The sequence below is a fragment of the Phacochoerus africanus genome, chromosome 8 (genome assembly GCF_016906955.1).
Source record: "Phacochoerus africanus isolate WHEZ1 chromosome 8, ROS_Pafr_v1, whole genome shotgun sequence".
NCBI classification, from domain to species: Eukaryota; Metazoa; Chordata; class Mammalia; order Artiodactyla; family Suidae; genus Phacochoerus; species Phacochoerus africanus.
This window is the reverse complement of record NC_062551.1, coordinates 75,029,896-75,045,363: the sequence shown is the minus strand read 5'-3', so window position 1 is coordinate 75,045,363 and position 15,468 is coordinate 75,029,896. Positions and strand designations below refer to the sequence as shown.

The 15,468-nt window shown below is 52.6% G+C and overlaps 1 protein-coding gene across 3 annotated transcripts; it reads left to right on the top strand.

Annotated features, from left to right (window-relative positions):
• The first annotated feature begins 9,108 nt into the window (after nucleotides 1–9,108).
• Nucleotides 9,109–14,179, top strand: CPLANE2 (ciliogenesis and planar polarity effector complex subunit 2). Of its 3 annotated transcripts, none has more exons than XM_047792946.1 (6): nucleotides 9,109–9,219; nucleotides 9,674–9,787; nucleotides 11,716–11,868; nucleotides 12,400–12,524; nucleotides 12,827–12,963; nucleotides 13,471–14,179. In XM_047792946.1, exons 2-6 carry the CDS (start codon nucleotides 9,676–9,678, stop codon nucleotides 13,718–13,720), a joined length of 777 nt encoding a protein of 258 aa, XP_047648902.1. In that variant the 5' UTR covers nucleotides 9,109–9,219; nucleotides 9,674–9,675; the 3' UTR covers nucleotides 13,721–14,179. The 3 variants fall into 3 exon arrangements, with proteins under 3 accessions (XP_047648902.1, XP_047648901.1, XP_047648903.1); XM_047792945.1 differs by having other exon boundaries at nucleotides 9,638–9,787; XM_047792947.1 differs by having other exon boundaries at nucleotides 9,206–9,264; nucleotides 9,638–9,787.
• Nucleotides 14,180–15,468: the final 1,289 nt, after the last annotated feature.

Here is a 15,468-nt window from a genome sequence, read left to right as displayed (position 1 = left end):
CGAATCATTGGAGCTAAAAACTTGTACTTGCTCCAGTTAGAAGGAGAGGAGTCAGATGAAGTACTTGAATCCACAAGAACCAAAGATGAGAGGGATTCTGGTAAGTGCTGGAGGAAGGAAAGATAAGGGTCTTCCAGTGGAGGGAGCAGTGATCTGGGCCTAACTGACCCCTCCAGAGCCTTGAAATGAGTGTGACCAGAGTGAACAGGGCAGAACTGGAGAATGACCCAGAGCTGGAGGACAAGAGGCAGACCCCAGCCGTGGATTCCCGAACCCTGTCTGCAATGAAGAGTGGATGCGGAAATAAAACATAGGGAGAAAAATCAGTCTCTGGTGGCCAAGTGGAGGTGGAGGAGGAGGTGTCTAGCAAGCACAAATTCCTGCATTAAGCAAATATATAGTACCTGCCATGTGCCAGGCCTTTCCCTGCCCTGTGCAGTTTACATTTCAGCAGAGGGTGGGGAGAAGGGACAGACGCATATGTGGACAACTAAGCAAGATTATTCCAGATGAATACCATGAAGAAAATGGGATGTGGGAATTCACACTGTGGCTCAGCAGAAATGAATCCAACTAGCATCCACGAGGACGCAGGTTCAATCCCTGCCCTCGATCAGTGGGTTAAGGATCCAGCATTGCCGGGAACTGTGGTGTAATTGCCGGGAGCTGTGGTGTAGGTTGCAGACGTAGCTCGGATCCCATGTTGCTGTGGCAGTGGTGTAGGCCAGCAGCTATAGCTCTGATCCCTAGCCTGGGCACTTCCATATGCCACAGATGCGACCCTAAAAAGACAAAAAGAAAAAAAAAGAAAGAAAGAAAATAGAATGTGACAAAGTATGATGGGGTTGGGCTCATCTGAGCAGGCTTTCTGGGAGGAGCACTTCAGCTGAAACCTGAAAGTAAGAAACAGCAGCCACGGGACAACGGAGGGGAAGAGCCTTTGATTCCACACAGAGAGAACAGCAAGAACAAAGGCTCTGAGTTTGGTCTGAACTTGACAAGTTCAAGGAGAAGTGCTACAGTATTGAGGAGGGGGGCAGAGTGCACAGGTGGGCCTTGCAGGCCACGGTGAGGAGAGGTGTGGACATTAGGTACAGTGGCAAGTCCTTGGGGGGTTCTAAGCAGGGGAGTGACACATGAGGCTGTCCAAGTAAAGGACACCAGCCTTGTGGCCAAGCCCAGGCCTGTCTCATCCCAGCCTAAAAAGAACTGCCTGGGGGATGCTTAAGCAGCTCCAGCCCCACATCCTATATTCAAAGGGAATCTGGACATTTTAAATCTGCCGATTAGAATCCTCTCTACTGCCCTGCTCGTTTGTCTCCACCAGAGTGTGGAACACACAAGGCAAAGCTTGTATCTCTTTCACTTGTCTTCCTAGTGTCTGGCCTGGCACTCGAGAGTGCTCGTAAATATTTGACAAATACACGTCCTCATCCACTAGTGCCTAGAATATTCGCCCTGCTTCCTTTTTTTTTTTTTTTTTTTTTGCTATTTCTTGGGCCACTCCCACGGCATATGGAGGTTCCCAGGCTAGGGGTCAAATCGGAGCTGTAGCTGCCAGCCTACACCAGAGCCACAGCAACGCCGGATCCGAGCTGCGTCTGCAACCTACACCAGAGCTCACAGCAACGCCGGATCCGAGCTGCGTCTGCAACCTACACCACAGCTCACAGCAACGCTGGATCCTTAACCTGCTGAGCAAGGCCAGGGATCGAACCAGCAACCTCATGGTTCCTAGCCGGATTCATTAACCACTGCGCCACGATGGGAACTCCTCACCCTGCTTCCTAACTGGCCCTTCTTCCAAGCTCATCCTCTTTAGGCCATTCTCCACACTGTAGCCATTGTCAGTCAGCTCACTTTCATTAAGGCTGTTTTTCTTTGTTTGTTTGGGTGTTTTTTTGTTTCTTTTTGTTTGTGGGTTTTTTTGGCCGCATCCATCCCAGACCAGGGATTGTATCTGTGCCACAATTGCAACCATTGCTACAGCTGCAGCAATGCCGTATTTTTAACCCACTGTGCCATGGGGGGCTTCCAATTTTTACTATATTTTATTTCAGACCTACCCTAGGTAGTAGGGGTTGTTATGGGCTGAATTACGTCTCCCTCACCCTGAAAAAAATTCCTATGTTGATGTCCCAAACGCTAGCACCTCAGAATGTGCTATTTGGAAATCAGGTGATTAAAGTGAAATGAGATCATTAGGGTGGACCCTACGAGAATTTGACTGGTATAAGAAGAGGAAACAGTTCTCCTGTGGAGCAGCAGGTTAAGGATCCAGCGCTGTCACTGCAGCCACTTGGGTCACTGCTGTGGTGCAGTTTTGATCCTTGGCCAGGAACCATCTGTGTGCTGCAGGTGCAGCCAAAGGGGGGGGGAAAGAGAGAGAGAGGAAAGCGGACAGGGACTTACACAGAGGGAAAGCGATGTGAAGACCCAGGGAGATGGCCACTGAAAAGCCAAAGAGAGGGTCCTGGAACAGACCCTTCCCTCTCAGCCCTCAGAAGGAAATAACCCTCCCAACACCTTGATCTTGATCTCAGATTTCTAACCTCCAGAACTAGGAAAATGCATGTCTGTTGTTTAAGCCACCAGCCTGTGGTACTTTATTATTGTAGTTCCAGGAAACTAGTACAGGGATATAACAGAACAAAAAACCGAGCTGCGGAGTTCCCACTGTGGCGCAGTGGTTAACGAATCTGACTAGGAACCATGAGGTTGCGGGTTCGATCCCTGGTCTTGCTCAGTGGGTTAAGGGTCCGGCGTTGCTGTGGCTCTGGCGTAGGCCGGCGACTACAGCTCCAATTAGACCCCTAGCCTGGGAATGCCGTGGGAGTGGCCCTAGAAAAGGCAAAAGACAAAAAAAAAAGCTGATCCCTCAATCCTAGCTTTCATCCTAGGTGAGGGAGACAGACCATACGTTTCAAAATTTCAGGATTGAAAACATTTCAGGATGATGTGAAAGTGAGCCTGGGGTGCACTATGACCCTTGAGTGGTCATAGTGGAAGGCTTCTGTGCTGGTAACATTGACTTTGAGGGGAAGCAGCCATCCACTGGGTGAGTCACCGGGGGTGGTGCTGAGAGCTCCAGGGGTGGGGAGTGCAACACAGAGGCCCTAAGTGGGAACAGAAAAAGGCCAGGGTCGCTGGAGTGCAGCAGGCCCCGGGGAAGAAGGTGGTGGTTGAAATGAAAGCAAGAGGTGCTCATGTTACCGGCCTGGGTTCTTGACCTTCCTTAATCAATAAAAATTGATAAGAGGCCAGGCAAGCTTTTATTGGGGGCCCCTGCTACAGAAGGGGGAGCAAAAACAAACAATAGGTTCCCTTGCTCCATGCGGGGAGTTGGGGGGAGTGGGGGGGTGTTCCTTATATGGGGTGAAGTCTAAGGGTTGGGTCAGAGAGGTGGCTTTGGTGGTCGGCCCAGGCCTTTGGTGGTGTCGTGTGCAGGGGGCAGGCATGGTACCCGCTTTTGCTCTTGGCTCTTCGGAGGTGGCAGTTGGTGTTTTGAGGGTATTTTTGTATCTTCTTGCTCATAATTGGCCCCGCTGCACATGTCTGCAGTTACTTTTAGTTATAGTTTTTTTTTTTGTATTTTGTTGCTCAAGGAGATGTTCATCCAGGTCCAAGCATTGTAGCCACTGCAGCAAGTGTCCCAGGTCCCAGGTCCCAGCCTGTCTCAGTCAGAGGCCAGTCACAGGCTTTGAAGCCATGGAGTATGGATTTTATTCCGAGCACAGTGAAAACTGCTGAAAGATGTACTCAGGACTGTGGTAGTGCTGGCTTTCTGTTGCAGAAAGATTGCTCTGGGACCTGTGCGGTGCCCCAGAGGCAGCGTCCAGGCGAGAGGTGGAAACAGGAATCTGATGGTGTCCCTTCTCCACGTCCACTCCCTGGGCACCCCCCTGCCCCCACCCCACCCTCCAGCTCCTCGTGTCTCTGTGTGTGTCTACCCACCTGGCCACCTGTGTCCTTGCCTTGACAAATCTTCCGCTTGAGGCTTTGTAGAGACTTGTCCAGGAGGTGCTCAATCTGAGGGGGAGACCAAGCCATGAAGAAATGAATGGATTGATCAGAAGATTCTGGAGTTCCCGTTGTGGCTCAGTGGAAACGAATCTGACTAGTAACCATGAGGTTGCTGGTTCACTCCCTGGCCTCACTCGGTAGGTTAAGGATCTGGTGTTGCCATGAGCTGTGGTGTAGGCTGGCAGCTGTAGCTCCAATCTGACCCCTAGCCTGGAACTCTCCATATGGCTCAGGTGTGGCCCTAAAAAGCCAATAAACAAACAAACAAAAACAAAAACAAAACAAAAAAACAGAAATTTCTGCACTAGAAGGGCCTTTAGGTAGATGGTCCAGCTGTTTCACCTGAGACCCAGAGGATACCTTTACAAGGACACACAATTTAATGATCAAAGGGCCACAGGAGAGAGGAATTCACTAAACCATGTTCATGGCATCCTTCCTTTTTTTTTCTTCCTTTTCTTTTTAAGGGCCGTACCTGCGTAATATGGAAGTTCCCGGGAGGCTAGGGGTCGAATCAGAGCTAGCAGCCTATGCCACAGCCACAGCAACACAGGATCTGAGCTGTGTCTGCGACCTACATCACAGTTCACAACAACGCTGGATCCTTAACCGGCAGGGCCAGGGATTGAACCCACATCCTCATGGATACTAGTTGGGTTTTTACCGCTGAGCCACAACAGAAACTCCTCATAGCATCTTTCTGAAATGCAGTTCCCACCGCAGCCCTCTCAAGTGCCAACTGTTGACTGGCCTCCCATCCCCAGCAGTGGTGATTATGTAAGGGAGGTTTTTGGGGCTTGTTTTGGACTGAACTGTGTTGCCCAACAACCACTCCCAAAATCCATATATTAAAGTCCTAACCCCAAATGCAACTTATTTACAGGTAGGGCCTTAAGGACGTAATTAAGTTTAATGAGGTCAAAGGAAAAATAAAAATAAAGGAGTTCCCGTCGTGGCGCAGTGGTTAATGAATCCGACTAGGAACCATGAGGTTGCCGGTTCAATCCCTGCCCTTGCTCAGTGGGTTAATGATCCAGCGTTGCTGTAAGCTGTGGTGTAGGTTGCAGACACGGCTCGGATCCTGCGTTGCTGTGGCTCTGGTGTTGCCCAGTGGCTACAGCTCCGATTCAATCCCTAGCCTGGGAACCTCCATATGCTGCGGGAGCGGCCCAAGAAATGGCAAAAAGACAAAATAAATAAATAAATAAAAATTAAAAAAAATAAAAATTGGGAATTCCTGTCGTGGCGCAATGGTTAACGAATCCGACTAGGAACCATGAGGTTTCGGGTTCGATCCCTGGCCTTGCTCAGTGGGTTAACGATCCGGCGTTGCCGTGAGCTGTGGTGTAGGTTGCAGACACAGCTCGGATCCCGCGTTGCTGTGGCTCTGGCGTAGGCCGGTGGCTATGGCTCCGATTCAGCCCCTAGCCTGTTTGATGGGAACCTCCATATGCTGTGGGAGCGGCCCAAGAAATGGCAAAAAGACAAAAAAAAAATGAGGTCAAAGGGTGGAGCCTTAATCCAGTATTATTGGTGTCCTTCCCAAAGGAGGAAGCAACGGAAAAGGTGTGAGTACTCAGAGGAAAGGCCGTGTGAGGACACAGTGAGGAGGCAGCTGCCTACAAGCCAGGAGGAAAGTCTCCACCAGAAACCAGCCCTGCTTGCACCTTGATTTTGGACTTCCAGCAGCGAGAACTGTGAGAAAAAAGTTCTGTTTGTTTAAGCCACCCAGTCTGTGGTGCTCTGTATGGCAGCCCAAGCAGACAGATACAGAACCCAACTTCCAAACTGCCCACTATTCTTGTTGAATGTGCAGGCTCACAGACCCATTCCACCCACCGCCACCCCCCCAGCAAAATCTCTGGGGGTCAAGGCCCAAGAATCCCTGTGGTGTTTTTGCTGTTGTTTTGTCTTTTTAGGGCTGCACCTGTGGCATATGGATGTTCCCAGGCTAGGGGTCCAATCGGAGCTGCAGCTGCCAGCTTATGCCACAGCCACAGGAACTCTGGATCCAAGCCGAGTCTGCAATCTACACCACAGCTCACAGCAACGCTGGATCCTTAGCCTGCTGAGCAAGGCCAGGGAATCAAACCTGCACCCTCCTGGTTTCTAGTTAGATTAGTTTCTGCTGAGCCACGATGGGAATGCTCAAGAATCCCTGTTTTGAACAGGCTCCTGATGCCCACTGAAGTCCTCTCCATGGGCTCCTGAGGGTGGTGAAGACTGATTCCCCCAAGCCTCTGGCCACTAGCTCCTCCGACTGCCAGCCTCCCTCTCTGCGCCCAAGGGGACTTCACCTCTTATCTGGCTCCAGGATAATTAGCAAGCTCATTCTGCCAAGTTGCTCCCTTTCCTCACACTCTCCTGAGCCCTCCACATGCCAAGCCAGGGAAGGGCTGGATGTGAAGTCGGGAAACCCAGAGATAAGTCAGACCTGAACTCTGCTGCCGAGGCACTCCTGGTCCACAATGCGAGCTTCACATAGCTGTGGATAACCCTGAGTCTGGACAGATGCAGCAGGAACTGAGTGACCTGGGATTATGGGCAATGGTTTCAGGCTGCAGAATTGTTGCGGAAACTCAGCCTCTGTCCACTGGTGCCAAATAGAAACACAGAGACAGAGTTTTGGGCAAAGGAGAAAAACATAGCTTTACTGCTTTGCCAGACAAAGGAGACCAGAGCAGGCTAATGCCCTAAAGACCGTGCCCTCCTTTGGGAAAGAACAGAAAGTGGTTTTGTAAGTTTGGGAGTAGAAAACAGGGTCACAGATAAGGATCAGGGTAGATGCACACTTTCATTCCTCTTCAGAGCTGGTGTTTGGTGGCCCCAGGACTGGTTCTGGTGGTCCTCCTCTCTAGTTTTCAGCTGTTGGGGGGTTTAATTCTGCAGAAGATCTTGTTATGTATATCCCTTGAAGAGGAACCAGGACCCTGTCCCAAGACTGCACCGTGGTTTCTTGACTGCTCCTCCCTTGTCTCTGCATCCTCTCCCCCACCTCTCCCTTTCCTGATTAGCAACTGTTTGAACCTGCCCTCTGGGACTCAGGAAGGTCTTGGAGGCTAAAGCTTGTTCCCTAAAAACAAGAAATGGAGGCACAGAAAGGCTTATGTGCCCAGGAGCCCTACGGGGCCCTGCTTAGTTGCAGAATCCTGTAGGAATGGTTTCTTTTCTTTTCTTTTTTTTTTTCTTTTTGGCTTTTTAGAGCCCCACTCACAGCATATGGAAGTTCCCAGGCTAGGGGTCAAATTGGAGCTACAGCTGCCAACCTACAGCACAGCCGCTGCAACTCGGGATCCAAGCTGCATCTACGACCTACACCACAGCTCACAGCAACACCAGATCCTTAACCCACTGAGTGAGGCCAGAGATCAAACCCGCATCCTCTTGGCTCCTAGTCAGCTTTGTTAACTGCTGAGCCATGAGGGGGGCCAGGGATTGAACCTGCAACCTCAAGTTTCCTAGTGGAATTCGTTTCCACTGTGCCATGATGGGAACTCCTGGGGGCAAGTTTTAAAAACACAAAACCCAGGTTCTTGCTGTGGTGCAGTGGGTTAAGAATCTGACTTTAGTGGCTTGGGTTGCTGAAGAGGTGAGGGTTTGATCCCTCGGCTGGGCACAGTGGGTTAAAGGATCTGGTGTTGCTGCAGCTATGGCTTGGATTGAACCCCTGGCCCAGGAACTGACATATGCCTTGGATGTGGCCTTAAAAAAACAAAAGACCCGGGAGTTCGTCGTGGCTCAATAGTTAACGAATCCGACTAGGAACCGTAAGGTTTCGGGTTCGATCCCTGGCCTTGCTCAGTGGGTTAGCAATCTGGTGTTGCTGTGAGCTGTGTTGCAGGTCGAAGGCGCGGCTCAGATCCCAAGTTGCTATGGCTGTGGCATAGGCTGGCGGCTATAGCTCCTATTAGACCCCTAGCCTGGGAACCTCCAATTGCCACGGGTGCGGTCCTAAAAGGACAAAGAAAAAAAAAAATCACAAAAGACCCAATCTGACCAAACAGAGATGTCCTTCAGAATCCAAAACCCTGGGTTCTGAGTCTCATTTTCCCACTGACCATGTTTGTGGTAACTTCAGACAATAACATCATCTCTGAATTTCCCTATCTATGAAAGAAACGAGGGATAATAGGTCCTCCATGGGTGTGTTTCTAGAATTAAATGAGCTAACCTCTGTAGAGCCCCCACCATCTGGCAGTAACTAAACTGGCCTTCAATAAGGGTTAACTTCTAGATTATTCCTTACAAAACAGTGATTTGCCCTACTTGAAGGTATGGCAAGAAAATACTGATAAAAATTAAGTGTAACAGACAACCTCTCATTAATGAGCCACCTGCATCCTGTCCAACTACCAGGCATTTACTGAGCACCCATCTTCTGAGTAACGAACAGGCCCCATGCCCAGTGTTGGAACAGTGGAGAGGAGCTCAGTGCTGAAACATCAGCTCCAGGAGCGCGGTGACTTTTTGCTGCCGTTGCCTTCTCAGCAGCTGGAAAAGGCCAGGCCCGCAGTAGGGGCTCAGAAGTTACTTGTCGAATGAGTGACATCAATCAATCAATCCATCCATCAGTGACTGGAAGGCCTCTGATTCATTTTTAAGAACCTGAGCAAGTCCCTTGACCTCTCTCAGCAGCTTTTTCTCCCATCTGTGAAGCCATAGTTTTTTTTTTTTTTTTGTTTTCGCCATAGTTGTTTAATTCACCTCAAGTTCCTACTGAGCAGGATTAATAATAATAAGTAAACTTACTGAGCACTGCTGTGGACCAGGCACTGCTGTAAAGAACCCTAGGAGGTAGTAGTATTTTACCTCCACTTTATAGAAGACGAAACTGGGGCACAAAGAGGCAGGGAAGGCTCCTGGAGAAGGGGGATTATCAAGTTTTGGAGGAAAGACTGGGGCCCAGACTGAGCAATGGAGAAGAGGATAGGCCGCAGGGCCCACGGGGGAAGGGTCCTTGTTCAGCTTGTCTCTGCGAGGTGGTAGCAGCAAATTTAGGAGAGACCAGCCCTGCGGGCCACCCGGCAGCCCAACCCCGCCCCCGACGTCTCCATGACAACAGCCGCCGCACATGCGCCTCCTGCACGCGCGCCAGGGAGGGCAGCGGGAGCTGAAGCTAGTTGCAGCTTTTTTGCAAGCTGGGCGGAAGCAGGCCCGGCGGGCTGGACGGCGGGAGAGCGGGACGAGTTTTTAAAGGTACAGTCTCCACCTGGGCCCGTTCGCCCGCCGGGACTGCTGATGGTGAGGGCTGGGTGGCCTTGGGAGTCGGAATCGAGGAGGTAGAGGAAAAGCAGGGCTGTGCGACTGTGGCCGCCTCCCCCAGTAGGAGGGGACTAGGGAGTGAGGAGGTGTGTTAAAGCTCTCCGGGCAATAATGGGATGGCTGTCGGCCAGGGAGCAGTGCAGAGGAGAAAGGGCCATGGAATTGCTCTGTCTGGGTGTGTCACCCCTCAGGATATTGAAAGGGAGCTTGGATACCAAAATTAGGATAAGAGGAGTGGGGCTCCTCCACCCCCTGAGGAGGGAGTTAGGGCTCCTGGAGGGTCCCTGGGCAGATGAAGAGGGATCACAGGTACAGCTTGGGACAGTGGCCCTCTCTCATCTCCTACTCTCAGCATTCTGCCATCTCCCCTCCCTGTTGGGTTGCCCAGCCATGGCCAGACCACCCACCCCGGGCTCAGTGATTGTCCAAGACTGGCACGAGAGCGCTGAGGGCAAGGAGTACCTGGCCTGCATCCTGCGCAAGAACCGCCGGCGTGTGTTTGGTAAGCACCCTCCTCCCCCAGGCTGCCACCTGTTCCTCCCTGGGGAGAATAGTGTTACCTGTCCCTCCCCTGTGGGGAAGCAGAGAAGCAGAGCAATGAGGGCCTGCTCCACTATACTCCTCAGCTTTGGGGACCCCTGTCCTCAGAGCCCACCCCCAAATCTCCTTAGAGCTAATTCCATCCTCAGAGTCAGGAACACGGAAACAACCGAAACCCTGCCAAGAACCACTGTCACCAGAGAGGCTGTTGACTGAGCCCCTCGCCTAGTGCCAGGCCCTCTGCTGGGCACTTTATACAATGGACTCCAGTTGAACCGTCTCAACGGCACATAGCAGGCTTGTCCAGGATCCCTGGGTGTACAGAGAAAAGACTCTTCCATGCCCTGCTGTCTCCAGGATAAGACATTCATGGTCCTCAGGGTGAAACTAACTCACCCAGGAAGGGGCCTGGCATCAGCATGAGGCCAGCTCTGGCCAGGAGACGCAAAGCTCCAGGGGTCCTAAGACCAGAGTGAGAGGGCAGCCTGTACTTTAGGGCTTCCAGGTCTCATGCCTATAGATGTGTCAGTTTAGACTGTTTTTTTTTTTTTTTCCTTTTTTTCCCTGCTGCCCCAGAGACAAGCTAAATCATTAACCCATTATGCCACAGGGAGAACTCTCTGTTTTCTTTGGTTGGTTGTTTTTTTCCACAAGTTTTAAATTAAAAGCATTCATAAAGGAGTTCTCATCGTGGCTCGTGGTTAATGAATCCGACTAGGAACCATGAGGTTGCAGGTTCAATCCCTGCCCTTGCTCAGTGGGTTAAGGACCCGGCGTTGCCGTGAGCTATAGTGTGTGCAGACGTGGCTCGGATCCCATATTGCTGTGGCTGTGGCATAGGCTGGTGGCTACAGCTCCGATTCGACCCCTAGCCTGGGAACCTCCATATGCAGCAGGAGCGGCCCAAGAAATGGCAAAAAAAAAAAGACAAAAAATAAATAAATAAAAGCATTCATAAACATCTCAAGATACACACACACACTTTTTCTTTTTAGGGCTGCACCTGTGGCACATGGAAGTTCCCAGATTAGGGGTGAGCCTATACCACAGCCACAGCAGCACCAGATCCAAGGTGCATCTGTCTGCAAGCTACACCACAGCTTGTGGCAACGCCGGATCCTTAACCCACTGTGCGAGGCCAGGGATCGAACCCATATCCATACTAGTCAGGTTCAGAACCCACTGAGGAACTCCAAGAACTCAGTATATTGATTCTAAGGAGTTTATTTATGGTAATACTTTTGCTGATATTTCTCCATTGAGGAAAGAACTATGAAAAACCTTGCTTTTACCAGGTTTAAATCTAGAACATGGAGTTCCCGTCGTGGCGCAGTGGTTAACGAATCCGACTAGGAACCATGAGGTTGCGGGTTCGGTCCCTGCCCTTGCTCAGTGGGTTAACGATCCGGCGTTGCCGTGAGCTGTGGTGTAGGTTGCAGACGCGGCTCGGATCCCGCGTTGCTGTGGCTGTGGCGTAGGCCGGTGGCTACATCTCTGATTCAACCCCTAGCCTGGGAACCTCCATATGCCGCAGGAGCGGCCCAAGAAATAGCAACAACAACAACAACAACAACAAAAAGACAAAAGACAAAAAAAAAATCCAGAACATGCAATAATAGTATCAACAAAAACCATCTCATGCATCAAACTTAAAAAAAAAAAAAAGGTGTTATTTTTTGGTAGGCACTGGCCCGGTTCACAGAGCACAGGTGTTCTTAGCAGAGCTTCTCCTCTGGGGATACTGTTTGTGTCCCAGGCCTCTGTCACAAATATAGAGAATGGTGGATTGTCACTGAAAAAACCCTGCGAGATGAGGTTATATGACCCAGGGTCTGATGGGACAAGCTCATGTTGGCCCTCTGACCCCACCTGGCTCCCTCTTTGCCCCAGGGCTGCTCGAGCGACCAGTGCTGCCCCCTCCTGTGGCCGTTGACACTGCCAGCTACAAGATCTTTGTGTCTGGGAAGAGTGGCGTGGGCAAGACAGCACTGGTAGCCAAGCTGGCTGGCTTGGAGGTGCCCGTGGTGCATCATGAAACAACTGGTGAGTCCCCCTAGGAGGCCTTCCCTGGGTGGATTTGTCACCAGCCCCACCATTTATCTGCAGCTTTGGAAAGTCATTTCACCTCTGAGTCTACACTGGCTCCTCTGTCCAACAGGGATAATAGTACCAACCCCTCGGGGTTGTTGTGGTGTTGGTGTTAGAGATAGTGGTGGTTACATGCCTCGCAGTGAGTGGGCACAGGTGCTCAGGAAACACTAATCTTCCTTTCTTATTTCCTTCCACTGGATGCTGATTGGCCATCACGCTGCGACATCTGACAGTATTCTGGAACTTTCTTTGCCATGGCCAGGGCTAGGGCTGCATCTCCCTGGTAGACTGGCAGCTTCTCCAGGGCAGGGCCGATACCCCCATCAGACTGAGATTTCTCCCACCTCAGGGACTGTGCCTTCCCCATCAGACAGAGGACCCACCAAGGCAGGGCCATATCTCTTCTTCCTCTTCCTTCCTGGTCCCCCACTCCTCTCCACCTCCGCCTCTCCCATGCTGTGTGGCTGACCCCGGCCTCCCCAGGCATCCAGACCACCGTGGTATTTTGGCCGGCCAAGCTGCAGGCCAGCAACCGTGTCATCATGTTCCGCTTTGAGTTCTGGGACTGCGGGGAGTCTGCGCTCAAAAAGTTCGATCACATGCTGCCGGTGAGTGGTAGGTGGGCCTGGGTGGGTCCAGAAGGGGCTGCTCGTCCGAGCCTGGCCTTCCCGGTCTGCAGGAGCCAGAATTGGGCATGAATGGACTGAGGATGCTCCCTGCTGGGAGAGCTCTGAGCTGGCACTGGGGACTGGGCCCCAGCCCGAGCTCTGCCCTGAGACCAGCCATTCCCTGCTCCCGGTCTCAGTTGCCAGGCTGTGGAAGGAGGGAGGTGCTGAGACTTTCAGGGCCCTGCAGCCCGCAGGTTCTGGTCCCAAGGTTACGAGCCTCACATCAGCCTCTCCATCCCCAGGCCTGCAAGGAGAAAGCAGATGCTTTCCTCTTCCTCTTCTCCTTCACTGACCGAGCCTCCTTTGAAGACCTCCCTGGACAGCTGGCCCGAGTAGCAGGCGAGGCCCCTGGTGTGGTCAGGATGGTCATCGGCTCCAAGTATCTTTTGGGTGGCCCCTAGGACTGTCAGGGGCCACACTTGGCAAGGCAGGGAGCAAGGGGGTCAGGGACCCTGCCCTGACCCAGCCACGGGCTCCAGTCCCATGGGCTTTATCTTTATTTATTTACTTACTTTTTGTCTTTTTAGGGCTGCACCCATGGCATATGGAAGTTCCAGGCTAGGGGTCAAATCGGAGCTGTAGCCACTGGCCTACACCACAGCCACAGCAACGCAGGATCTGAGCCGTGTCTGTGACCTACACCACAGCTCACGGCAACGCTGGATCCTTAAGCCATTGAGCGAGGCCAGGGATTGAACCTGCGTCCTCATGGATACTAGTCAGATTCGTTTCCATGGAGCCACGACAGGAACTTCCCCCATGGGCTTCATCTTAAAGGCTGCCGCAGGGCCTTCCCCAGACCCTAGGTGTGTGGCAAGAGGCAGCAGGCTGGGTTTGATGGGGTGGTTAGCAGAGACACCAGACAGGCTCCTTGACCCTCTTCCAGATTTGACCAGTATATGCACACGGACGTGGCTGAGCGTGACCTCACAGCCTTCAGGCAGGCCTGGGAGCTGCCCCTCCTGCGAGTGAAGAGTGTGCCAGGGCGGCGACTGGCAGATGGACGCACACTGGATGGGCGGGCTGGGCTGGCCGACGTTGCCCACGTGCTCAATGGCCTGGCAGAGCAGCTGTGGCACCAGGACCAGGTGGCCGCCGGCCTGCTCCCCAGTTCACCAGAGGACACCCCCAGCTGAGGGGTGGTGGCATCATGAGCAGATACTCCCGACCCTCAGTTGACCCAGGACAGGACCCAGGGCCTAAGGCTGGGACAGGAATATCGGTGTCATCCTGAGGACTGGCCAGAGGGGCCTGGTCAGGGAGGATGGTGGCCTGAGAAGGCTCTGCCCCAGCAGCACTTTCCCGTGGCGTTCGTGGCAGTGGTGGGCAGGGCTGAGGGCATCAGGTGTCCTCTGGCCTTCTCCCTCCACCCTAGGAGTCTGGGCTTCTGGAAACTGAGGAACTGTGTGGGCAGGGCCGGAGGGCTCAGGTGTCTGCCCCCGCCTCCTGCTGCCCTTCCCCTTCTGCAGCAGCCATGGAGGGTGACTGGGGAGTGGGGGCCTCAACTGGGCCCTGGACCACAAGTGACTTCCATCAGAAGCCTGTATTAGTTGAGGTAACACCATCTGCTGTACCAGATAAACCCTGAACTCTCAGTGGCTTCACTTTATAGAATTTTTTTTTCCTTCTTTATGTCTCACGTCAGTGGGTGGTGAAGTGCGTGCGGGGGCTCTGCTCTGTACGGTCATCAAAGACCCAGGCCCTGAGATCCTCAATGAGTTTCTTCTCAGTTTGTGCCAGGCATCAACATCCAGTCAGACAGCAGGCGGGGAAGGAGCGCAGGTAGAAGGTCACGCAGCGGGTTTCTATGGACCAGGCCTAGGGTGATAGGCCTCCTTTCTGCCCTCATTCCATTGGCCATCACCTAGTCACATGGTCATGCAGCTGCAGGGGAGGCTGGGTAATGTAGTCCCCCTGTGTGTCAGGGACGGAAGCCCCTCCCTCATCTATAGTGCCTTTTTTGACCATAAAGCTGTCAGGCTATGCTCAGGATGGCTCCTGCCAGCCTCGGGGAATCAAAAAGCATCATTGGGCCGGGACTGGACCAGTTTGGGTCAGGCGTAAGTGGGCCTGACAGGCAGCTCTGTCCTGCAGGAGGCCAGGAAAACAGGGAGCAGGAAGGTGAGTGAACTTGTGCCCCTGCCCCATCAGCCAGTCACTAGCGAAGGCAGGCTAAGGTGTAGGTGGGGGTGGGGAGGTGGGAGGGATGGACAGGTGCCTACAAAGCAGGCCCTTTATACCCTCTCCAGTGATACCCTCTCCAGACCCACAGATGGACCCTTGGGCAGAGGGCTGGTCTGAGTCTGACCTCTGACCCAACTGGAAGGGCCCTGCATGCCCGGGGCAGCCAGCTGACTCTCAGGCCTCTTTTCTTTTTTTTTTCTTTTTTCTTTTTTTTAAGGCCGAACCCATGGCATATGGAGGTTCCCAGGCTAGGGATCCATTTGGAGCTCCAGCTGCCCGCCACAACCACAGCCTCATCAGATCTGAGACCAGTCTTCGACCTACACCCAACTCACAGCAGCGCCTGATCCTTAACCCACTGAGCGAGGCCCGGGATCGAACCCGCAACCTCATGGTTCCTAGTCGGTTCGTTTCCACTGCGCCACGACGGGAACTCTCAGAGGCCCCTCTTGAGAAAGCAGCACCAGTAGATTTGCCCGCTCCACCCTCATACACATGATCATGTGCCCACACACACCAGTCCTAAAACGCTGCCCTCCGGATACACACAGGAGGCGCCTACATGCCCTCCCTTGCTCATGCTACCAAGCATCCTGATGGCCTGCATGGCACTGCTTACCAGTCTGGCCACGCTGGGCACTGCCTGTAGGTTCATTGAAACTTCCAGGGTCTAAAGGACTGATTTTAGCACCTTCTTACC